This window comes from Canis aureus, chromosome 7, assembly GCF_053574225.1.
Source record: "Canis aureus isolate CA01 chromosome 7, VMU_Caureus_v.1.0, whole genome shotgun sequence".
In the NCBI taxonomy this organism is placed as follows: domain Eukaryota; kingdom Metazoa; phylum Chordata; class Mammalia; order Carnivora; family Canidae; genus Canis; species Canis aureus.
Window position 1 is genome coordinate 63,835,001 of NC_135617.1, and position 25,757 is coordinate 63,860,757.

At 45.8% G+C, this 25,757-nt stretch overlaps 1 protein-coding gene across 6 annotated transcripts in view; it reads right to left on the minus strand.

The window, feature by feature from the left end:
• Window positions 1-25,757, minus strand: part of DAAM2 (dishevelled associated activator of morphogenesis 2) — a 115,618-nt gene that overhangs the window by 14,327 nt on the left and 75,534 nt on the right. For 5 of the 6 annotated variants that reach the window (XM_077904130.1, XM_077904131.1, XM_077904132.1 and 2 more), the window contains 15 exons: window positions 25,340-25,673; window positions 24,206-24,316; window positions 22,916-23,019; window positions 22,761-22,827; window positions 21,631-21,748; window positions 19,493-19,631; window positions 15,802-15,860; window positions 15,481-15,665; window positions 14,566-14,865; window positions 9,738-9,845; window positions 7,441-7,467; window positions 6,268-6,374; window positions 4,995-5,079; window positions 2,992-3,098; window positions 2,789-2,877 (listed from right to left, as the gene is read on the minus strand). In XM_077904130.1, the coding sequence (XP_077760256.1) occupies window positions 2,789-2,877; window positions 2,992-3,098; window positions 4,995-5,079; window positions 6,268-6,374; window positions 7,441-7,467; window positions 9,738-9,845; window positions 14,566-14,865; window positions 15,481-15,665; window positions 15,802-15,860; window positions 19,493-19,631; window positions 21,631-21,748; window positions 22,761-22,827; window positions 22,916-23,019; window positions 24,206-24,316; window positions 25,340-25,673 (1,940 nt within the window). The remainder of the gene's footprint in view (window positions 1-2,788; window positions 2,878-2,991; window positions 3,099-4,994; window positions 5,080-6,267; window positions 6,375-7,440; window positions 7,468-9,737; window positions 9,846-14,565; window positions 14,866-15,480; window positions 15,666-15,801; window positions 15,861-19,492; window positions 19,632-21,630; window positions 21,749-22,760; window positions 22,828-22,915; window positions 23,020-24,205; window positions 24,317-25,339; window positions 25,674-25,757) is intronic. The other variant, XM_077904136.1, reaches the window with a different exon arrangement.

The window sequence follows — 25,757 nt, forward strand, 5'->3', positions numbered from 1 at the left end:
TTCTCTGATCTAACAACAGCATTACTCTTGATGACTATTAGAGTGGTTTCTAGTCATTTCTTAAATTATAAATTGGTTAAATAAAATGATATTCAAGCAATGGAATTAAATGCAGCACTGAAAATGAGTAAGTCACTGCTACTTGTAACAAGAGGGTAACTTACAAGTATAATGCTGAGCAAAAGGAACCAACATAAAAATCATTCATACTGTGGAATACCGTTTACATAAAGTTCAAGACAAACAAAACCTTTAGAGGAGACAGAGCAATGGTTACAACGGATAGTGTTTGAGAGGCGGACATGAGGAAGGGCTGTTTGGAGCTGGCAATATTCCAGTTCTTGACCTGAGTGTTTTCACAGGTGAGTTCACTTTGTGATAACTCATCAAGTAGGATGCTTGTGATTTATGCACATTTCTATATGCATATTTGAATTAAAAGTTTACTTTTATAAGTAGTTTTTAAAAGTTTTTGGCAATTTATATTGGTTGGGATAGTTTTTCTAAGGTTGATATGCTATTTGAGAAATTTGCGAAAGAATCTCCCTAAAAATGCTAAAATGTTGGCAAAACAGAAATTGACAAGAGTTCAAAGGAAATCAGCATAAATGGGAAAGCTCCCATTGCAATGCAGGCATTTTAGATATAGTCATAAGAATAATATATTCGTGAATATATTCATAAGAATGTTTACATTTGAAACCATATTCATCTTGACTATATTCAGTAAATGTATTCAAAATGAGAATCAGTAAATTTGGTATATTCAACAATGAACATAGTCATAAGAATATATTCACAAAAAATATGTTTCATGAATATATTCACAGAATTGGCAAATCTGTCATATTTGGTGAATTGGCTTTTGACAATGGACCCTGAGGCCCTGCTGGAAAGTGTGGGGGGTGGGAAAGGTATCAATAGCTATCACTAGCTGGGATAGGCCAGATCTTAGCTTTCCCAGGATATTTCCTAGAACTGAAAGAAAAATATGAATTCCAACTCCTGCACAATCCTCTTGTCTCCACCTCTAGTCAAACCACTGACCTGATTCTGTAAGATACAACCTCAGCCACCTCTTTTTCTCAGAGGAAGAGACATCCAGATCACTCTAGAATAGCTAGCAGCCATTGCTACAGCAGAGCAATTATTACCTTTCCCAGCAGGTTTTGCCATCCAAAACATGAACTGCTCTACTTCGTGTGATATTAAAGGGAGATTCTCCTGAGCATTCAGTGACTAACCTTTAGGGAGAGTTTAGGAGTGGGCTCTGAGACTATCTGAAATTAACCCTACTCCAGTGGCTAACCTAGTCTGGTCCCACAACTCCAAATGGCAGTTGCTCACATTTGTTCCACTGACTCAAGACATAAATGATTGAGCAAATGTCTTGGCTGATCCCCATATCCATGCCTCATGCCCCAAAGACAGTCTGCAGGAGGTCAGAGAAGGTTGTATGAAGGTAAGGGATTCACCTATCACCAGGGCAGAAGGTACTTCCAGACCTCGGGCCTGCAGAGTCACTGCTGATCTAAATCCTTTTCCCTCAGAACAGTTACTTAGGATTTATAGCCAGCATGCAGTTCCCTTGTGTGTGTAAATGCACACGTGTGTGTGGAGGGAGCAATCTCCAGGAGCCAGACTGCAGAAAATGTCTGCCTCCAGCTCTGTCACATACCAACCACCCTGACCCTGAAGCCTCCCTGAAGCAGCTCCAGAAAGGGCCATTCTCTGGACTGGGCATCCCAGGGAGTGCTGGCCAGCCCTGGTGTCCAGCAGAGGGGGCCCATGCTCTGCTCTGCCCCCAGCTTATCCCCCTCAACATCCTGGGCTCAGGCTCTCTTGTTCTACTCTCCTGTCCTGTCTTGTCCTCCCTCCAAGTGAGCCTCACAGCCTCTCCTGCTTCTCTACTTGTGGGTCTTGATGGACCAGCCTGCCTTTTCCCCCAACTCCCTGCCCCTATGTCCTCTGCCATCATCTATGAAGTACTACAGGACAGGAGTGAGGGATGAATTCTGAAGAACATCTGTGTTCCAATCCTGGCTTCACCACTCACTGGTAACATGGCCTCAGGCAGCATGTCCCCATTTTAGACATGAGAGAATGGATCACCCAGAGGGATGTTGTGAGGACTAATGAGACCATCCATGTGGAATGTTTCATGCAGTGCTTGTTACATGGTTTTAATTGAATTACAAAGTGCCCATCTGGGAAAGGCCTGTGTAGGAAGGATTCCCAAACCCAGAAAACCAGATGCCTCCAGGGATTACCTTGCTTATTTCCAACTTTTCTGAGTAGCCCACACTTAAAATAATGTGTCCAGGGGTCTTCTATGAACTTAGTCCCTCTTGGCAGGGTAAAGAATGATGAGCTCAATACATGCCAGGCAGGCTCTGTTCTAGGTGCTTGCTCTTATCATCTATTCAGCATTTCTTCCCCATGCTGGGGCAAATGTCAACAGATCCCCCACCCTGGAGAGTGTACAGGCTGAGGTATAGGAAACATGCCACGTGTTTGGCACATGTGCTAATGTAAACAAGTGCTATTTCTATAATAATCCTAGTTTTAAATTTTGTCCTTGGCTTCTTTCTTTCTTTCTTTCTTTCTCTTTCTTTCTTTCTTTCTTTCTTTCTTTCTTTTCTTACTTTCTTACTTTCTTTCTTTTTTTTTTTTTTTTGGTGGAGGTTGAGAATAAAAAAGTTTTCCTCCATCTCTATTCATTGACTGCTGCCCCTGGGCCTTCCCAGATGCCTCTCCGCTCTAGGCCTCCCCACATCCTCAACCATACCTTCCACCTTGGGCTTGGCCTCAGCCAGCCGCTCCTGGAACTTTTTCTTGAAGAAGAGGGCCTGCAGTCGCTGCTGGTAGTGGTCGATCCTGTGGACAGGGCAAGCTACATCATGAGGCAGCCCTGTCCAGCCCCAGGAGCTAGCTCCAGCCCTTCCTTTACCTGTGCACTCCCAGCCCCTCCTCTGTGCCTGCTGCCCTGACCTGCTCATTTCATAGAGGAAGCGATCAGCACGGGCCATCCGCTCTATTTCATGCTTGTGCTCCTCAAGGAGGTCAATGTCGCTTTTCTCTGGGATGAACTTGAGGAGCTGTAAAGAGCAGATGAAGGTCAGACAGGAAACTGGTGAGAAGCTGATATGAGCATGTGATGCATGGATGCACACACACTGAACACGCTCAAGATGGGGAAGGGTCCTTAAAAGAGAGAGGCATCCTCATGTGGGAGAGTTATTCTTCATCTGCCTAAAGGGGACCACAGGACACTCAGCTCCAGACATTTCTTTTTTCACTTTTTAAAACTGAGATGAAATATATAAAGTATACTGTTCTTAGGTTCACGGCTCAATGATTTGTTTTTCTATAAACAAAACCCAAGTTTATTGAAGTATAATTTATATAAAATGTATCCATATTTTTTTAAAGATTTTTTTTTTTTTAATTTGAGAGTGAGAGAACACAGGCGAGGGGAGAGGGGCAGAGTGAGGGAGAGGAAGAACCCTAAGCAGACTCTGTGCTGAGTACAGAGCCTGATGCAGGGCTCAATCCCAGGACCCTGAAATCATGACCTGAGTCAAAATCAAGAGTCAGATGCTTAACCAACTGAACCACCCAAGCACCCCAAAATTCATCCATCTTAAGTATGCAATTCAATGAGTTTTCACAAAACCACCCACTGAACCCCCATCCAGATTAAGATCTAGATTTCCATTCCCTAGAAAGTTCTCTTGTATCACTTCAATAAGCCAACCCCTCCCCCACTATAAACTCAACTAAATTCTATCACCTTAGATTAGATTTGCCTATTTTTGAACTTCACATAAATGGACTCATGCTGTGTGTTTTCTTTGATGTCTGGCTTCTTTCACACAACATACTGTCTGGGACTCATCCATGCTGTAAGTATTGGTAGTTTGCTTTTTATACATTGCTGAACAGTATTCTATTGTAGGAATATACCAGTCTATTTATTCACTTTCTTATTGATGGACAGTTGGGTTGTTCCATGAATAAAACTGTTATAAATATTCTTGAGTATATCTTTTATAGTCAATGTTTGCATTATATCTCTGCATCTAGCAGTGGGACTGCTAGGCAGTAGGGTAGGTTCAGCCTTTGTGTGTACTGCGAAATTGTTTTCCAAATTATTATACCCAATGAGAATTCCAGTTGCTTCACGCCCTTGCCAGCATTTGGCATTGTCAGTATTTTCAATTTTAGCTATTCCAGTGGGTGTGTAGTTCTGCCTCAGTGTGTTTACTCTATTTCTCTAATAGAAGAAACTCTCTAATGGCTAAGAATGTCAAGCCACTTGGAAATTCTCTTTCATGAAGTACCCGTTCAAGTCTTCTGCTCATTTTCAAGTGAAGCTGTTTGTCATTTTCTCACTGATTTGTAGAGCTCCTAGAAATGTCTTCTACGGTCTGGCTTGTCTTCTCACTCTAGTAATGGTACCCTTCAATGAACAGAGTTCTTAATTCTAATGAGGTCTAACTGATGGTGGTTTTATTTGGTGCCTTCTAGGTTTCTCTTGAAGGACCCAATAAATTGAGGTTAAAGAGATTTGGGGAATATATGACTATGGGTCACTCTGACTTGCCTTGAGACCCAGGAGGGATCATAGCTCATATCTCCTGTCAAGGGCCTCAATTCCCTGGAAAAGATGCAGTCTTTCTTTCTTTCTTTCTTTCTTTCTTTCTTTCTTTCTTTCTTTCTTTCTTTCTTTCTTTCTCTCTCTCTCTCTCTCTCTCTCTCTCTCTCTCTTTCTTTCTTTCTTTCTTTCTTTTTTTTTAGTTATTTTGATGCAGTCTCTCCTGACATCCCCTCAGAATGGCTGGTCCAGGGAATATCTATAAATTTCTCTTCAACTCCTCTATCCTCCAGCCTGATTTCCCCTTGACCTAAGAGTCTTGGCCTCTCTGTGGGCAGGAAGAAGTGCAGCTGCCCCCTAGTTTCAGCTCCCAACCCCTCCCCACGAGGGGCCTCACCTGCTCCAGCATGTCCTTAGCGAGGTCCTCCTGTTCGTCCATCTTCAAGATGGCTTGCCGGATCTCCTCATTAGAAAGCTTCAACCTAAGGCAAAACCCTGCCCCTTGAGCAGCCTGGCCTGGCCGCTCTGCTCAGGACAGACCCCGGCCCTTCCCCTCCACTGCGCTCTCTCCCTCACGTGAACATGGGAGTATATTCCATAGTGCTCTCCCCTTACCTCCTCTGCAAAGCCTTCCCTAACTGAACTCATATAGTTTACTCCATAAACTTAATAATTGGGTATTTTATTCTCTAAGTATTGACTGGAATCTGGTCTCTTGCTTGAGTCTCTGACATAAGTGGTAGGGACATTTGGGAGTAAAAGGGCCATCTCTAATGTAGACAAAGAGGGCAAAAGGTTTCTGATCCTTCTCCTCCTTATGCCTAAAATACCTACTGCATCTCCAAGGGAGGATGGGAATATCGGCAGGCCACAGAGGGGGCTGTTTCCTGCTTCTTTCATTGTCAGAAGATAGAATAGCTCTCAGGTCTTCTGACAGCGCCTCAGCTCCCACACAGCTGTTCCCATACATCTTGCTGTCTGAGGGACAAGCCAACCCCTACACACACACACACACACACACACACACACACAGCCCCCTTCCCTATCCCCTCCAGATGCACACCACTTGGAGCCCTGGAGTCACAGAACTCTCCCCTACCTTTAAGAGAGAGAAACTGAGGCCTGGGGCCTGTGGGAAGAAAGGGGAATGGATGTCCCAGAGAGGCTGGGGCAGTACTAAGAATAGTATGGGTGGTAGTACCCTCTGACCCTGGCTCAGGCGGGAGGCCCCGCACAGAAGCTGTGCTGTTAGTACAGATACTGCCCTGTTTGTTCGGCAGCCGCAGGAAATGCTTGGGGGCTGAGATCATGCTGCTCTGTGGCCTAAGCCTAGCGGGGCCCTCCATGGGCTTAGAGTAACTCTGCTGCCAGACGCTGATCAGGCTGGTCAGACCTCATGACTTGGGCAGTTTCCTGTCTGTAGAGCCTCACACAGCTGCTGAACATGGGCTCCCAAGAAAAGGTTCTAGATCAGTGGTCGTCTACCATTCTCAGGGGACTTCAGGGGCAGGGGAAGCACAGAGACTGCTGTCGCCTCATTCCTCTGCTACCCCTTGTCCTCCAGGGATTCAGTTCTGTTGTAGGCTTTTGCTCTAGCACCCTTAGGGGTCTGCTTCCTGGGGGGGTCCATCCCTCCCACCACGGACTGAAGAGGCAGGGCAAACACATACTTGGAGAGAAGGATGATGCAGTTCTGTGCCCTTCGGCCATCAATGACTGACAGTTCTTTGACCTTGCGGGAGGCCAGGTAGATGTCCTCTGTGGAGCCCAGTTCTTTCTGAAACCAACAAGCCAAGTAGAAAGGTTGAGGTATGCATGTGTTCCACAATCCTCTCCTTGCCCAACCCACCCCACCCCCCAGGAGCCACTCCCAGCAATCAGGGGTTGCTCCTGGTGCAAGCAGAAGAAAGGATAAGAAAAAGCTAGGAGGGAGGGAGGGAGGGAGGGAGGGAGAGAGAGAGAGAGAGAGAGAGAGAGAAAGAGAGAGAAGGGTGGTTAATAACCAACTCTACTAGGAAGCATCTAGGCTAGAAGGGGTTGGGGCAATGAAGAGCCCTTTTTTTTAGACATTGCCCTCTCTGGGCAAACTGGAGAAGGAACTTTCCCAATGTAGGGGGAGTAACTGGTACCTATGGCTTTGGGCAATGTGGTATGATCCCCAGCATCACAGAGAATCAGCCCCCACTCTACCACCCCACCTGGAGAGCTTCCCCAAGCTTATGATGAGAAGCTGGTTCCAAATACCCATCAGGTCACAGTTCCTGGACACCTGGGGACTTTAGGCACTGCCCAATGTGCCCAGAGTAGAAGGTATTCACAAGTTCAGAGGTGGGGAAACTGAGGCAGAGTTCCATGAAGAATTCTTTCCACTGGGGTTCCACTGGGCAGATTCCCCAAAAGTCTGATCCCCTCCCTTTTCTTGGGCCCTTGGTGAGATAAATAGGAAATGAGTTTTTACTCTAGTATTCCAAGCACATGCTCCATGTTGCATAATTCCAGGGGCTGCCACTCACATCATTATCTTTGTGAATTGTGCCCTTGGGATTGTGCAGCATCCAGCCTGTGCAGTGTTATAGTATGGCCTTGCCTTGGGCCAGGTGGATAAGACCATAGACTTGGAACTTTCTCCTTACTCCAGGAAACATTCACCTCCATTGCTGGTTGGAGTCTGCTTGAATTACTTCCCTCCCCTATGTTTCTGTTTTATCTTTCCCATGTTGCCTGTAGGGATGAGTCATAAAGGTAGAAGGCAGAATGAATAAGCCCTCTTTTGGCCAATACAGGGCAGCAGCCCAGGACAGTGGTTAAAAGTTAGAGTGTCCAGAGCCCCAAGAGTGACTCACCTGCTGAGAAGGATTAGTTATCAGCTCCTAGGCAGGTAGCAGCCACAGCCAACAGAGAATTAAACATGCACAATGTTAGCCAAGAGGTTCAGGGACCCATGGACAGTAGAAGGGACATGGGGACCCCTGAGCATTTACTCTGTCCACCCCATCCCAATGAGACCCACATGGTTGGAGATGGAGACTGGCAATTAGCCTTGGACAAAAGGTGCTTCTAGCAGACATGCACTCAGAGAAGCCAAAGTGGAAAGCAGGCAGATCTTCCTGACCTGGGCCTGGTGGGACAGGCTGTTGGGGCAGGCCAGGACCCCAAGCTTCCCAACCCCAGGCCTTGGCTGCTATTCTTTCCCTGTTCTTCCCCAGAGGGCAGAGAGCATTTCTCTACTGCTGGATGACGTCCTCTTTCCAAATAGGAGAGGAGATACAACCAGAAGGGTCCAGAAACATGTGGAAGTTGCATTCATTAAGGCAGAGGAATGCAGGTGTTCCTGGATTTCACCCCTTTCCCTTTGTCTTTTGATTTCTAAGGGAGCTAAGGGGGCAGGGCCCACACCCAATTCTCCCTTCCTGACCCTAATGGAGTTTAAGTCACTAATTCAGGAGCTGAGTAAGACATAGAAGGAAGACCTTTGTGGTCATAGGACATCCCCCTCCCTACCAAGCTATGTACCCTGGGACCCAGGATAGGAAGAGGCCACCAGGGACCAGGGCCACATAGCCCCTGGGAGCTTTCCAGCCCTGCTGCTATGAATTCAGCCTGAGTCTAGGTGACCCATCAAGTGACAATAGTCTGGGTAGGACCAGCACCGAAACAGGGGATTAAGAGAGGAGATGGGGACGAAAGGGGTATTTCCATCTTAACTCTTCTCCAGTCACCAAACTGGCCTCAGACCTAGTTTGTTTTAACCCCTGAGTGGGAGACTGGTCTGGCCTGGAACCGTGGCCAAGAGGAAGACTCTAACTAGCGGGAGGTATGTGATTGACCATGCCTGATAAACCCCTTGCACATGCTCCCTCATCCCAGTCAGGAGCCCTGATCCACAGGAGCACTAAGGGTTCAGAACAACTCCTTTCCACTACTGTCAAGCCATATCTGCTGCTTATTGGCCATGCCAGCCTGATATTGGCAGGGACTAAAAATGCTGCCTAGAATTAGGATAAAGAATCCCATGCCTTGATACCTGCAATTAAATTAAATAACAACCATCTGGTTTTTCTAGAATGCCGAGTCCAGACCAGAGTCCCTCTCCAACTCTGTCCCTTTGGCTAGGCCTTTAAGAGGAGTCTCATGTACCCACAGGTCTGAACTTGGCAGAAAGCAGTGGGGAGCCCAGCCACAATATGCAGCTGCTGCCCAGGTCCAGTAAGGCACAGACCCTACTCACTGGCACCTGGGATGTTCTCAGGGCTGGCACCCTGGGCTCAGGCAGAGGGGACTGGAGAAAGTGGCACAGCATGGACAGGAAACAACCCTCAGAGGGAGGCCAGAGAGAATGTACTCTAAAGTCCCGAGGCTGGGAATGCCCAAGCTGGACTTGGGGGGAGGGCACCCAGATGTGCTAGATACAGTGCAGATTCCTTGGCCCCGACTCATTTCTTGACGCACATCCATGTGAGGACAAGGTCCAAGATTCAGCACTTTTGGCAATGCCCACCGGCACTACCTCAAAATGCCCTGCATTCTGTCCCCCTCCCACCCCTCCTATTGCAGGAAGAACAGGCTGACTGCCCAGCCATATGTAAATAGTGACTGCAGAGCAAAGCCCAGGGCTCTCACAGCCCTGCCCAGGCCCAGACCCAGCCTTAACCCCCTAACATGATCTGGAGCAGCTCCATCTTCCTTGAAACACTGACATCCTTGGCTAACTGACTTGAGGAGTTGAGAGAGCATGCTGGAGAAAGCAATTTTGAAATTTATCACGCCAGCTAGGTGTAGTCTCTCAATCCTGGGGCCAAAGAGAAAATAGGAGTCAACTGTGGCCAGGGCCTATGACTCCATTTCCAGTGCTCCAAGATGAAAGAGAAATGGACAATACACTATTTCATCACTTGATGTGTAAATACACATAATTGTGGGCCCGAACTATAATACAATAGGATATTTCCCCTACTGCACTGTATATAATTCAGATCCATGTCCCTAGTAAAGCACGACACCTAAAAAGGAATAAATCATTCAGTATGGATGGGAGGAAGGGTGGGAGGGAGGTGAGGTTGAGGGTTAGGTTCAATGGGCATAGGTGAAGTCAAAACTGGAAGTCAAGACCCAAGAAGACGGGGGCAAAGCAAGGTCTTACCTGGTGCCTCTGATAAGCTGAAAACATTTTTTCAAAGTCTTCTAGATCCAGAATCCGAAATACCTGCCTGTCATCAATCTCATTCCATACGGTGCCAGGGACACGTTCCTAAGATTCAGGGAAGGGAGAAGACCCAATTGTTGACTCAACTCCTTCATGGTAGAGAGGTCCAATGTCTCCCTAACCCCACCTGTTCCCAGCTGCATAAACTATAGTAGTCAGGCTTTCAGGCCTTCAGAAGGGGGTCAATTCGTCTCCCCCAAACCTTCAATATTCTATTCCAGGGAAGAGGCCAGAGACAACCTCTTTGTCCTCCCTTTCTCATGGGGCCACATAGAAGCGGGTTCCAGAAATAAAATGGAGTGCCTGAATGATGGGTAGGCAAATATGAAAGAGTGTATTAAACTCCTTGCAGAAAAACAAAACCAAACCAATGTTCTCAGGGCACAATCCCTAAAGGTCAGGGTTGGCCAGAGTCGCTGCAAGGAATAGTGCCCACACATATTTAAGATCCTCAAATCCTTAGTGTATACTGTATTTCCTGTATCTGAGATGGTCACATGCTCTCCTGGGTGGGGGTGGGGGTCTTCCTTCCACTTTCTCAGATTCCCAGAAAGTGGATAAATGCCAAAGCCTGGGACATCCTGGCCCCTAGAGTGACTGCTCAGACCAGCAACACTGCTACAATTTCCTATTGGTGAGACCCAAGGAAAGTAGCCTATCCCTCATGGTTAGGATGGGTCCAAGGATTTATATTCTAAGGTCTCTCCACCTAGGCACTGCCCTAACTGTGTGGGACCCTGGCACTGAACCCCCAACTCAGGAGGAGGATCCATCAGCGAAACTGAGAACAACTCAGTGGTCTCACAGCACCCTGACAATGGTTCAGAGGGCAGAGAGCACAGCCCCTCCCAGGGTGCTCCAATTCTGTCCTCCCAAGAGTCCTTGCCTCATCCCAAGCTTTGCTGCCCTTTAAAATGGAATCTCCCACCTTCCCCTGCCTGTAGGGCAGCTGAGGAACCTTCCTAAGGCCACCAGCCCTTCCTCCCTCCATCTCCCCCTCAGCAAGGCTTAGAGAGAGAAACATACCTTTCACTCACTTTTATTTTCTTAAACTCTGGAAAGGGGAGGCTAGGCCAGAGCAGGGGGGCGGGGACATTCCTGTGGCCTTCCTAAGGCCAGGGACCCTCTTGTGGAATGCCGGGCTGGGAAGCTCAGAACAGCAAGGGATACAGGCAACTGGCCAAACCCAACACAGACACATTCTTTTCATGGCAGAAACAACCACTGTGTGTGTGTGTGTGTGTTCGTGTGTATGTGTGTGCGTGTGTGTACACACAGGAGCACGCGTGGGGTAGGGGAAGGGGACTGGGGAAAGGAGCCAGGCCCCTGGAATGGTGTATGTAGGAGGCAGAGAGAAGATGAGAGGGGGAAGTGAATCAGGAAAGCAGAGCAGGGAAAGCTCTAAGTGGTTCCCCATTTGAGTCTAGGCCTGGGGTGGAGGTGGGTTCTATGGGAAAGCCCGCACAGGTATAGCTTGCCACTGTTCTTTACTCCTGGTGAGGCCAGGCAAAGAAGAAAGGGCTGGAATGTGAGAGCTGGATGGTCAACACTGGGGAGAGTTGCCTCCTGCGAGAATAGACTAAGTGCCCAGCCCTCCTGCCCTTCTTGCCAAACTCCACCCCATCCCCATATGCCGCTCTCTGTGGAGGTATAGCTGAGCTCTGGAGCCATAATCCATTTCCTAGTATCCTCCACATCCTACATTTCACCAAGTCACCCTAATGTGCCCACCATGTAGAATAGTCCCTGACTTTAATTTTTGCATCACTCTGGCTAAAATCTCATCACCTCCAGTCTAGATCCCTGGGGATCTAGAGACATATATGCTTCTTATGCCAGAGAAATCTTGTTCCAAAAACAGTTTTCACTGTTTCCTTCATTGAGCGTTTGGGGTCAGACAGAGCAAGCTGGCTTGCACTCTCAGCCTCACCATTACGTGAGACTGTTGGCAAGCGGAGGGGTACTATTCTCTTTTCATTTCACATAAAAGGACACAGAGTCTCAGCGTTGCTTGCTTACTGAGTTGAAATAAGGATTAAGTGAAATAACACACTTAAGACATGCATGGTAGTGCCACCAAGAACTCACCTAATATTATGAATTTCTGAGTCAGTCACTCTTCCAGTACTTCATATGTCAATTAATCCTCATAACAATCCTTTGATATAGATGCCATAATTACCCCCATTTTATAGATCAGGAACCTGAAGCCCAAATGATTAAATAACTCCTGGTCACATGATTAAAAGCTTGGGAGTAGGATAATAGGTTCACAAATATTATTCAATTCCCTCCACCCACTCCTGGCTGAGAAATGTCTACAACTGAGAAATCCTCCCCAATATCCATTCTATCAGATCTATACTTTCCAGTTGAGGAATGAACCTCTGGTCTGCCTTGGGTCTCCGAGAAATTTATATACATTTTATTATTACTGGAACCCAGAGAAAAGCCAAAGAACAAAGTTCTCTTTGATGAAAATGTTGCAAAAATATTAGTTGCTTGTTTGTCTTCCTTAACTGTTGAGGGGCCTAATCAATTTTTCATTACCTTTTTTAAACTGTAAATCATTAAAAAAAAAGGCAACCTACTGAATAGGAGAAGATATTTGCAAATGATATATTCAATAAAGGCTTAATATCTAAAATATATAAAGAACTTACACAACACCAGAAAAACCCCCAAATAATCCAATTAAAAACTGGGCAGAGGACCTAACTAGACATTCTGCCAAAAAGATATACAGATGGCAACAGACACATGAAGAGATGTTCAATATTGCTCATCATCAGGGAAATAAAAATTAAAACCACATGAGAACACCTTGCACCTGTCAGAATGGCTAAAATTAAAAAGAAATGACAAGTGTTGGTAAGGATGTGGAAAAAGGGGAATCCTCATGCATTGCTGGTGAGAATGCAAACCGGTGCAACCACTGTGGAAAACAGTACAGAGATTTCTCAAAAACTTAAAAATAGAAATACTATACCATAGCATAACATATAGAGTTGTCAAATCACTATGTTGTACACCTGAAACTAATGTAACATTGTGTGTCAACTATTCTTCAGTAAAAATATTTAAACATTTTTAAAAGAAAGCAAAAAAACCCCTTAAAGTTATAAGTACAGGAGATAAAAAAAAATTTTATCACAAAAATGTATATACATTCTTTCTGATCATGAACAGTGAACATTTCCACACAGCCTGTGGCCTTTGGTCTTGCCTCATGACCGTGGAGAAGCACCCCCAGGGCTCAGCTGTGCAGTACAGTTGTCACCAATGTCAACCACATGGCTTCAAAAACTCTGCTAACAGGTGGCTCTAAAGTTTTACCAACTTAGATTGAAGAGGTTATCAGAGGCCCAGGAGACTATGAATGGGTTATATTCATGCTTTGTCTTTCCACCTCGATTATAAAACAAGGTAGAACGAATCTTAGATTTGTTCACAAACTGAGGTACAAAATGAGTGGTTTTTGAAGATTGCAAAGTTAGTTAGATCCAAACCTGGTTTAGTTAGAGGTTAGAACCTCCCCTTCAGTCCCTCCCCAGGATCTCTAGGTGTTTCCTTGAACAGAATTCTTAATTTGCCAGATCCAAAGTCTTACAGGGCAATGCCTTATTTCACCTTTTATTATTATCCATCATGACTCCTAAAAAAAAGCTTTATATAAGGCAGCCCTCAGACTGACTGGCTAGCTGGTCTACCTTTAGAAGAGACAGCTAACACATAGCTGGCCACCTACTTCACAATCTCATATCTCTTCCCACTTGAGTCTCCATCTGAGCTCATTTAAGCTTGCATAGAATGGTACAGTTATGAATCCTCCAAGGGTTAGACCAAGACGTTCATACAACAAGCTCAGAGGTGTCCATTAGTTCCAGGTCCAAAGTGATGTCTGCAAGGCTGCTGCTTGAGTGTGCATATAGGTCATGCTAATTGAACTCAGTTACCATGTATGCTTTACATGTCAAGGACAAAGCCACAGGTCCTAATAGGACTTAATACAGAACCAGAGGCAGGGCTTGACTGGCCGTAAGGCTGGAACTAGCCTTAAATTACTAGCAGTCTAATGCAACCCAAGGAATCTCTACTCCATACTAATGGGAGTCCAACAGAGGAATCAACTCCTACACGTGGACCCGGGAGTATATTAGTGGATAATATTCATGAGGGCCCCTCACTGCTGAGCATCTATTAAAGTACCCAGTGTGTCTACCTTCTTCCGGGAGGATGCCAAAACGGCTACATTTTGACATCAAACTTTTCATGGCAAAGGTTTTGTCATGTCCCCTGCCATGGCCTCAACATTTCAGTCCTTTGAACACACTGCCCTGATCTTTAGACCTTGGCCCAGGATCCTTGCCTGTATCTTCCACCCTTTTCCTCAAATAGATGCCAGCCTTAAAATTCTAGCCCAGCCATTGTGTTGTCAGAAATTGACCCTGCTTGGCCCATGCTCTGGTATTGACATCACTCCATTAACCCTCAGCACATACAAATTCCATCTGTAGGTGGCTTTCCCCATGTGAGCCTTGGCACATGCTAAGCCATCTCCTCCCAGTGTAGATGTTCTTCCTAGAGGGCAGTGAGCTGTCTGGCATCAGCAATCCCACCTTCTGCATCTACTGTGCCTTCACTTACCCCTACCAAAGAAGGAATCCGGAAGAGGATATCTACAAACAATGGGCAGGCAATCCAGGGGCTGACTGGCACTGTCTATAAGAGAATGGACCCACTTGATCTTTTCTTTGTTACTTACCTCATTCAGCTTGACCCAGTTGAAGGACTTCAGTGGATGGGAAGGCTGGGGGACACACTTCTTCCTGAGTGGGATATCACTGCTGGGGCAGGGGTCTGGAGGGAGAGGCAGGCCCATGCTGAAGCAAGGTGGGGCACCAGGGGGAGTGGGAGGCCCACCAGGTGGAAGAGGTGGTGGTGGCGGTGGGGGGCAGCAGGGGAATGGGAGAGGGGGTGGAGGTGGAGGCAGGTCATTGGTTGTCATTGAGGAAGACAAGGTAAGTGGGCCCCCAGGGGGAGGTGGGGAAGATACAGGTCCTGCCTGTGGGAAGACAGAAAAATTAAAAAAGATGAAGCCATCAGCAATGAATGATGCCTTTCAGATCCCCACCACACTATTCCTTTTCTTATTCTTATTCTTCATCTCCACTAGAACCCCAATCCTGCTCTCACTTCCTACATTTTACTCCCCCCCCCATTTCTTCTATGTATCCTAAATATCAAACATGCACATAGACACAACCACAGATACATACACATACATAACACTGGACAAAGTCATAGTTATCACAATGCAACAGCAGGAATGATACATATAGTCATGTAGGCCACTACCTGCGCAAGGGTAACCAGCTGTACAGGGAGGTGGGGCAAAATCATACTTGCACTCTGCTTTCCTAGGTGTGTTTCCTGGGACAGTGTCACCCAGGGGAAAGAGCATTGTTTTTTTTGTTTGTTTGTCTTTTGTTTTTTTTTTTTTTTCTAATTAACACAAAGGTAGCCACCCTTACAACCTCATAGTTCCCTTCTCTCCTGGCCTGAGGTCCTCCTCTCACTTCTCCTTCATTCTGGGGTACTTAGCCCTTCCCCACACCTGCTCTTCCCACCCTATCCTGAAGGTCTCAGCTCAATATGTAAAAGGAATGTGTCCACATACTGAAATTTCACTGAGTTGGGCTACCAGCTCTGCCACTTGTCCTCGAGCCTGGCGCAGCTCCTGGGACTCTCGGGCCAGTTTGTCCTTCATTTTGTTCAGTGTCCGCATCATCTCTTCCTTCTCCAATGTCTTTGTCTCACATTCTCGCTCCTTTCTCTCCAGCTTGCTCACCAGCTCCATGTGTTCTGGGATGGGGGTGGGACAGGAGAGGAAATGGAAAGAGAGAATATGAATATGTGTGTGTCCACCTCTAATGGGTCCTGGGCTGGGCAGGGGAGGGGTTGTGTGGAGCATGAAGTAACTTTAGACAGAGCCCCCTACCTTTCCGGAACTTCTCTGCCTGGTCTCGCCACTGTTTCACTTCATTCTCATTGATGAGCCTGGCAGGGAGTACAGGGAAAGGTCTGTTGATTATTGGCTCACAACTTCCCAGAAGACATATCATTCCCCTATTCCCCACATCAGTTCCCTGATCTCCAATCTGTTCAGTCATATCAAGGAGGCTAGGATTTGGACTCTCCAGATGTCTCTCCAGGTCACCAACCCTAGCCAGTTCTCATGTGTCTCTCTGTGGACTACACAAACTAAAAGGACCTTTAAATAACTTATGATTAAACCACTCTGCGATATAGTTGAAGTTCTTGAGACCAGATTTGAAGAAAACAGCTTAACTAATGGTAGAACTAGGACTAAATCTCAGGCTTCCCTTAGTTGTCTGATGATTTGTACTACTTTGCAAAAATTTTTTTTGCACTGAGAGAGATCAAAATGTTGGTGCCACCATGGCCCAGGCTTCCAAAGACCAATGTGTAAGAATAAGAGAAATCACCCATACCAGCAATACTGAATGAGTATGTTGAGGGTGAAGAGGAGATGTATCTAGATCACAGAAAGTCCTCACTCATGTCAAAATCTTGTAATGAGGGGGGCACTTGATGGGATGAGCACTGGGTGTTATTCTGTATGTTGGCAAATTGAACACCAATAAAAAATAAATTTATTATTAAAAAAATCTTGTAATGGGGATTAAGCTATTACCTAGACACCAAAGTGTAATAGAGATGAAATCCCAGTGTGAGATCCTAATACCATGGACTTTCTTCAGAGAGTTGGAACAAATTATTTTAAGATTTGTGTGGAATCAGAAAAGACCCTGAATAGCCAGGGGAATTTAAAAAAAAAAAAGAAAAAAGAAAACCATAGCTAATAATCATTTTCTTTTGGTAACTCTGAAAACATGGAAGAGTTAGATTCATGATTCTTGGCCTCCTCAATCAAATCAAGGATATAAAGAGGGAACAGGGTATGAGAGGGGACGTAATTTGTGAAGAGAGTTCTTTGGAGAGAGTCATTACCATCCTTCTTGGGGGTGCTACCTCCTTCACCATCATCCACTGGCTTCTTTGGACACACTCAGAGAGTTCTGACCCACATTCCCTGATGTTGGAAGGGAGGCATGGTGGACTGGAGCCTGACTTGGGGCCAGGCAGGTCCAAAGACTGAAGACACATTAACCAGGGGAGTGGTGCTGTGCCGGGACCATCCAGCACTCCTGGAATTTGTTGGTAGAGATTGTACCAGGATTTCTCATGAACCAGATGTAAGCATCATGGAAAAAAAAAAAAGCATCATGGAGATACTGGGATGATGCCATTTTAAGTCCTGTCCAAGATGTCCACCTAGCAGAAAATTGCACACTTTAACATTGTGCCATTGTGCACTGAATTGCCAGTGAATCAGGAGCTGATGGAAGGGATGATAACAACCAGTCCTAGGGGATAAAAAGGCCTTGCATGGCCAGTGACCAGGGTTTTATAGTGAGAGGCATGTAACAAGGAACTTCAGAAGATCTCAGAAATAATTCATGTCTCTATCTATGTGCCAAGGCCAAAGGATAGGAAGCCTGTCTATTAAGTTACCTAATAATACAAGACCTTTCCCTCTGCTGCTCCTTCCTGCCCCCATACTGCCTCTGGTAAGGGTTAGAAACTGGTTAGTTAATAGAAGAGGTGGTGTTTCTGTGTGTGTGTGTGTGTGTGTGTGTGTGTGTGTGTGTGTGTGTGTAGAATGGGTTAAAAGAAAAACAGAACAGAGAAAGAAAGCTGGTCATCACACACACCCTTCCCACTGTAGCTTCCAGCCCCAGCCCAGCAAAGAGATTTAATGCTAAATCAAATCTAGAATTCACATGGTTCACATCTGGTACTAGTTCTTCTAGTTGCAGATTTGAGACTATGTTTATGGCTTTAAATGATCTTAGAACTTCCATTGCCCAAGAAGAGGCATAAACATTGAACCTTATGCATTTTCATCCTCTGGCAGAGGAAAAGCTTCCCCACTAAATAGTGTAAAGAATTAGTAGAAAACAAAAATAAAAATAAGAATAAAGCTGCATTTTGATTACTTTGCTAGTTGCACTTGTCCAGTGTACCAGTGGGATTAACTACATGAATACCCAACTACTTGTACAAGTGAAAACAGTAGCATGAGTAGTTCAAAAATTGTTTTCTACCTGGCTTTGGAATTTGACACGATGAATCCTTGAGAGCCAATTTATCTATTTAAACGGCAACTAGTTCAGATTCTCATTTATAGCAGCATTATTTACAAACGCCAAGATATGGAAGCAGCCTAAGTGTCCATCAATTGGTGAATGGATAAAGAATATGTGGTGTATATATACAATGGAATATTATTCAGCCATAAAAGAATGGAATCTTGCCATTTGCAATGACATGGATGGAGCTAGAGAGTATAATGCTAAGCAAAGTAAGTCAGAGAAAGACAAATACCATTATGATTTCACTCACAGATGGAATTTAAGAAACAAACCAAATGAGCAAAGGGGGGAAAAAAAGAGAAAGAAAGAGACAAATCAAGAAACAAACTCTTAACTATAGAGAACAAACTGATGGTTACCAGAGGGGAGCGGGGCAGGGGGATGGGTGAAATAAACAATGAGAGTTAAGGAGCGCACTTATGATAAGCACTGGGCAATGTAACAAATTGTTGAATCATTATATTGCACACCTGAAACTAAAGTAACACTGTATGTTAACTAACTGGAAATCAAATAAAAACTTAAAAAAGAAAATTAAGTGAAAGTTTAAAATTAAAAATTAGTGTTAACATAACATCTGATTATTGCTAATTTAAACTTGGTTCTCTGTGTTTCTCTATACACAGGGTCAAAGAAAAGCCAGAAGACCTTAGGCTCTGACATCCTTATCCAATAGCTTTAGTCAAATTGCCATGCTCGATTTCAGTGATCAGCAAATTTTCTATAAAGAGTTAGAATAAATATTTTAAGTTTTATATACCAGGTATAGTTTCTGTTACATAGTCTCATTTGTTTTTATTGATTTTATTTCTTTGAAGATTTTATTTATTTATTCATGAGAGACACAGACAGAGAGAGGCAGAGACACAGGCAGGGGGAGAAGCACACTCTCCTGGAGAGCCTGATGTGAGACTTGATCCCAGGACCCCGGGATCACGACCTGAGCCAAAGGCAGACACTCAATCACTGAGCCACCCAGGTGCCCCTCTCATTTGTTTTTAAAAACTCTTTTAAAATGTAAAAATTATTCTTAGCTCATGGATCATACAAAAGCAAGTTGGAAGACTGGTTAGTCCACAGACCGTAATCAATATGTTTAAATTCTTCTTCTATCCACTCCATGCAGTAGATCATTAAAGCTGAGTACACTCCCAATAAACCTGTGCTGTTCAATATGGTAGTCACTAGCCATGTTATGTGGCTATCTGAATTCAATTAAAGTGAAATAAAGTTTTTAACTCAGTTCTTCAGTCACATTATCCACATGCCAAGTGCTCAGCAGCCACGTTTGAACAGTGCCTATATGGAACATCTCCATATTGGACATGTTTCTTATGGTGCATTTGGAGGCATGTGGTTTACGAGAGGGAGCAGAGGTTTCACTGTGAGAGTCCACGAAGGAGAGGGATGGGGAAGAAGGAGGAAGACAGGTGGGAGCTGGCCACTGCTCACATGTTGACAATGTTCTTGACGTTGAAGTTCTCCAAGGGAGCCAGGTCAGGGTCCACACCCCTCTCGTCCTGGAGGACAATCTGCTGAAGGATGCGGTCCAGGAGCTGCCACTGCTGGAAGTAGCCACCGTTCCGCTTGTCTGGGGGTGGAGGGAGGACAACAGACATCATAACTTTAATGAGCCCTGGAGCCCCCTGGGACCCTGCCCTAGAGTCACTGCCTGGGCCCAGGCTGGTGAAGCATGCCTTCTTCCTCTGTTGGCAAGATCCCAGTCTGATAGGGGAGGCAATGATGCTGCTGATGCTGATGATGGAGATTCGCAAATGTGGTCATTTGTTGATGATCTGCAACTCACTTTCTATGAATGTGTCAATTCTCTACACATTTCTCTACTCCCTAAAGTGCTTACTGGTTGCTTTTCTTCCCTGTAGGTACCCTAAGTGGCCTATGCCTTGGGAATGCAAATTGCCTTTTCCATTATCTAAAAACAGTACCTTTCAGAAAGTAAATCTGCTCCAAAATATTACCTGCTAAATAATGAAGACTCCAGGGAAATTTTAAAAAAGGAAAAGGTTTTAGGATTATCTATGCTGTTGTTCTACAGTGAAAGATGAATGGAAACTAATTACAGGTATGCACTGAGAGAGAGTCAGAATGGGTTGGAGAAGTGCTAATGGAATTCAGGCAGATTTCTCAGTGAAGGTGACCCTGAACTGTGAAGGCAAAGGCTTGTGCATGATCTTACAGGGCCCTGCTCCCATCCTCTGTAATCAAGGTTTGGTGGGACATGGACCTTCCTTTCATGTGCTAGCCACAAGTCCCCATCCCTCAGTTCTTGATCCCAAGTACTTTCTCTCAACTGACCACCAAAGGAGGTCAACCAGCATGATGACGACCTCTAAGTCAAACCATAATGCTTACAATGGGAAGGTTATGTCTGCAAAACCCCATGTTGAGGCAGAAGAGATCCATGGTCAATGTTCATGGAACACAACACATAAGACCCTGTGAGAGGAGATGCTGGGTTTCTCAGGGACTTCCTACATCTTCTGTGCGGATCTCTGGACTGAACTTTAGAGAATGGATACCTTCCTGGTCTAGGTCACTGTATCTGTTTTCCTTTCCATCACTTCACTGACACAGGCTTTGCCATGTAGCATAGTTTTCCATTTACCTCTCACCTGGGAAAACAGGGTAAAGCCAGGTCACTGGCTCACAGAAGTACAACATGTTTCATCTAAGGCCATGACCACAAAGAAACAAAAATTCCTTCATATCTACAGATTTTCCCAGCCTCAAGTTCATTCACTATAAAGTGGTTATAATAATGCCCACTCCTAAAGTCATTTTGAGGTTTAGAGATGCTATGCCTAAGGGCCTTGCATCACACATGACCCAGAGTTGGCATACAGTAAGTTGTAGTTATTGCCATCATCAACATGAATACCAGTGCCACCATCACCACCACTAGAGTCTGCCTAGATTGACCATGATGGTTGGCCATATTAGTCTTCCAAATTTTCAATTTTCTGAAGAGCTTAAATACCAAATGGTACAGTTACAGCTCATTTCAAATTGCATGCTAGGGTGGCTATTAGTAATCATGTGCAATTTATTCAGTCACTGTGCACACCTGGATCTTAAGAGCTTAGCATCTGCTAAGCTTAGATGCTGACCTTTGATATTTGCAAAGAGACACAAGGGTAAGTATGTTAAAGTGGAGCTCACAAGGTAGGGATGGAGGAGTTGATATACCTTGAAAAAAGGCATGTTCAGTCTACATCTGTGCTACTCCCCAAAACTTGTTTTTGGAGCTCCCCAAGAGGATGGATCAGTCCCCTGTCATAAGCTGATAGCTGTTTGATTTTGCAGTGATCAAGCTACTGCTTGGTAGACCAGGACCTTAGCACTCTTCAGGGCCTAGTCATCAGCTTCTCTCCTGGGTGACAATGGATGTCCTGACCCCAAAGAAGGAGGGAAGAACAAGGGCCTGGATCCTGTGGTCAGGCCTCCTGGGGGGCATTACAAAGAGAGACCCAGTCAGATTCGTCAACCCAGGGGTTCCTGACAGCTTGTTTCAACCTTCCACTAGCCAGGGCCCAGGCTGGCTGAAGAGGTGACAATTGCAGGCTACTCACAGGGCATCTGTAGGCAGTGGTGCAGGACAGACAGCAAGCAGGGGTAGGCTTCAGTGTGCTTTAGCTTCTTGTGGATCAGCTCAAACATCTGGGAAGCACTCTTGGTGTCGATGTGGACCTGAGAGAATGGAGGGCACAGTGAATGGGAAGGAAGAAGAGAGGAGAAAACCCTACTTCCATCCACTGAGCCCCATTCCCCAGGATGATGTTCCCGGGCTTAAAAAGGAAGGCACAGAGAAAAGGAGGAGGGAGATGTCCTAATTATATAAAGCAGGATTTCTCAATCTCAGCACTATTGGCATCTTGGACCAGAATCATTCTTTGTTGTGGGGAGCTGTCCTGTTCACTGTAGGCTATTCCACAGCATCCTTGGTCAGTATCTATCAGATTCCAGTGGCATCTTCCTTGCACCAGTTGTAACAACAAAAAATGTCCACAGGGGAAGGAGGAGGCAAAGTCACTCCTGGTTGAGAACTACTGATTCAAACTAAGGGAAGGGGTCAGGGGCATAGACAACTCAAAGACCATGTAATATAGTTCCACACAACCTGGGTTCAAATTCCAGATCTACTCTCTCATTGTGTGACCACAGGCAAGCTAATCTCAGTCTCTCCACCTGTAAATCCCAGGCTTTTGTGACAGTATAATGGGTTGGTGCTTGGTGACTGCAGCACCACTAGAAGGAGGTTTCCATTTGGATAGAGATTTTATAATATGATATTAAAGCAGTAGAATTGTGTATTTTCAGGGTTATTGAGGCCAAAATGAAAAGACAATCTGGTTTGTGAAGCATGATCTGGTAAGTGATAGGGAGACAGGACTCAGGAAATTGCTGGAAAGCAGAGGGAATGTCGTCTAGGAGAGGCATTTGAGAATAATCATGTTTAAGAACTGGCTCTCTTTCCTTTGGACATTGTGATCTCCCAGCAGAGGAGATACCCTACCAGGTTAGGCCTGCCAGGTGAGGCCCCCAGAGCCAACACACTTCCAGGCTCCAGAAGTAGGACCTGGTTATAGGGCCGTTCACCAGGGAGGCCAACCAACACTGGACCGACCACATGGGATCTGGAGGAGAGGCTGTGGGGCCACCAGGACCCCATGCAGTTATCCCATCCCTGCAGGCTTCTCACCATGTCAAACCTCCTGGCTAGCTCCAGGTCATCCTCATTCCGGACCATCTCAAAGAAGTCTAAATGCCTAGATAGGATGGGGGGATAGAGTAGAGTAGATATTACCTCTAGGTAATCCATACATCTGCAGTGGGGATGGGTGGCTTGGGCCTTACTTGTCCAGGATGGCATTCTCATGCTGCCGGAGTTTGTCAATCACAGGCTGAATCCCCAGCATCAGGAACTCGTACCGTAGATGAAGGCGGAACTCCAGATTATCCTGGGGATCACCAGGGAGAACAAGAATTATTGGCTTGTGGCTCTTCCACCAGAGTCCCCAGTGGACCCACCCCAGTCCTTGTCCTACCCTATCACCTGCAGCAACCCATCTGGAACTGCTTCAAGTCCAGCGCTCCAAGCAAGGGCAGGAGGAGATACCCTTGACCTTGTTATTTGCTCCTATTAGGTTTCCTGCTTCACTTCCTTCAAATTTCTTACCAGTTTTCTCAGCCTTTGGCATCAAAGAGTGGTACGATAGAATAATGTAGAACATAAGCTTTGATTTCAGACAGGTCTTGGTTCAAATCCCTGCTCTGACGCTCACTAGTTTTGTGACTTTGTAAAGCCTTAGTTTCCTCATGTGTAAAATGGGAATGATATTACTTACCTATAGGGGTGATACTCATTAAGAATTATCTGATGAAGTACGGTTACCAACTAATCAGAACAGATTAGTATAGCTAGTATCAACAAAGATGATGCCAGCGCCTTAGGGACAGATTTTTCCCTCACCTCACCAAACCAAACTCACTAAACCCACCTCACCAAACTCAGCTTATCAGGACTAGATGCAAGAAAAGTATGCTGACAGAAAAGAGGGAAAGGTAGAGATTATTAAACTGCCCCTTTTGACCTTTAACAAGCCAATCTTGGTTGAGGTAAGTGGTTCCCTTAGAATTTGGGGAGTTAACCTGCTCTTCAAGTTCTTCTTCAACTGTTGCTAGTTTTACGGTCTGAGAACCCCATTCTGACCCCATAGTTAGGAAAATCAGAAGCCATACCTCCTAACAGAAGGTGCTAGAGGGCATGGCCAGCCAACTCAGAAACCAGTCCAGGAGCAGGTCTTTAGAAAGAAGGGTCCACACTTGCCCTCCTCCCATAAATGAACCCCCACCACCCTAAGCCAGCATCAGCTAGCCAAGCTTGGGGTTTGTCCAGGAGACACATAATGCACAATGCAACCCATGCAAGAAACTCCTCAAGAGCCCCTCATGACAGCAAGGTTCATGACAAGCTATTCCTTCTCTGCCCCAAGTGAAGGAGGCAAGAGTTGATAAAGATAATCCGAAGATAGTGATGGTAGTGACAGTCACACCAACAAGCGGTCTCGGCCCCTTCCCTCTTGCACACACTCCCCTGGATCCAGAAAGTCCAGGAACAGTAAGGGCAAGGAGAAGATGATTCACCTCTCCAGCTCCAGCATTAAGGACAGCATTGATGAAGGACATGATGGCTGTTTTCAGATTCACTTCATCCCGATACCGGCCCAAACTTCGGTCTAGCTCATTCAGCAGTGTCTGGAATGAAAGGCAGGACAGGAGAGGAAAGGTGGGCTCAGGCTCCCACATACCCAGCCTCTCTGCCAGTGCCCCCACCATTCCAGCTGCCGAGCCTGCCCCATATGCTTGCTTTACCCAATCTATCCAGCTTACCTTGGGCCCTCCAGAAAGCTCAGCTTTTCCACGAAGCATCCTTTGCCTCTCTACAGCTCAGTCTCAGTCCTGCCTTACTTCCTCTCCACTCATTTCCAGGGCTTAGTTTATTTTGTAGGGCAGTGCCAAAATGCTGCTTCAGCACTTAACAGCTATTTACAGCTCTAACTGTTTATGGCTCGTAAATCTTCCTGCCCAGCTCCTTGACGGCACAGACACTGCCTTTTACCTCTTTTGAATCTCTTACAAAGGGTCAGGGGCCACTTTCTGCACAGGGTAAGTGTCTAAAAATGATACTTGGTCTATGGTAGACAAACCATAGTATTTGTAGTGACAGTTTACATCTATTGATACTTACTCTACATAAGACACATGATACTAAACTATCTCATTCCTTTTCTGGGGCACATCAAGGAGAGGAAAAAAGAATAGTATGGCCTAAGCATCCAGCACTGTTCCCCAGGTCCCCATGGTAAGCGCCAGCCGTAGGGCTTAAAATCTTGGCCCTAGCAATTGCATTCAATTCCATTTTTTAAATTTTTTAAAAATTTATTTATTCACGAGAGACACAGAGGTAGAGACACAGGCAGAGGGAGAAGCAGGCTCCATGCAGGGAGCCTGACATGGGACTTGACCCCGGGTCTCCAGGATCACTCCCTGGTTCGAAGACAGCGCTAAACCACTGAGCCACCCGGGCTGCCCTCAATTCCATATTTGACTGAGCCGCTGTAATTAGCCAGGCACCCGGCTCAGAGATGTAGAGCCATAGACCAACAATCCAGTCTCAAGAAACCTACGGTCTAGCGAGGAGTCCATTTTCCCAGCCAAACTCATATCTCTTAAGGTCCCTTACATCTTTGTATATAAACCCTCTGCTAGGCCCCTCACCTGAAAGCGCGTCCGCTCAGCTGCATACACCTGGTAGTGTAGCATGGCCTGCAGCACCTTCTTGTGGCCACCAGGCACCAGGCACACGGCGCCCAGGATCTCCAGCACGGCCACCTTGGTCTTGCTGTTCTCTGTACGCAGGCTCTGTGCAATGGTGCTGATGGCCTCAGGCTGCGCCAACACATGCGCCCGCCCCTGGGAGTTGTTCATCAGAGCCTTGATGCAACCGATGAGGGAGGTGTGGATGCGACTTTCACAGGTGGCATGGTCCATGCTCCGGAGGAAATTCAGCAGACAGGTCAAACCCTCCAGCTCAATGAAGCGTGTCACAAACCTGTCCAGGCCAGAGCCATGAGCACAACAGGTGTCCTGAATTCGCATGTTATTCTTTTTTTTTTTTTTTAAGGTTTTATTTATT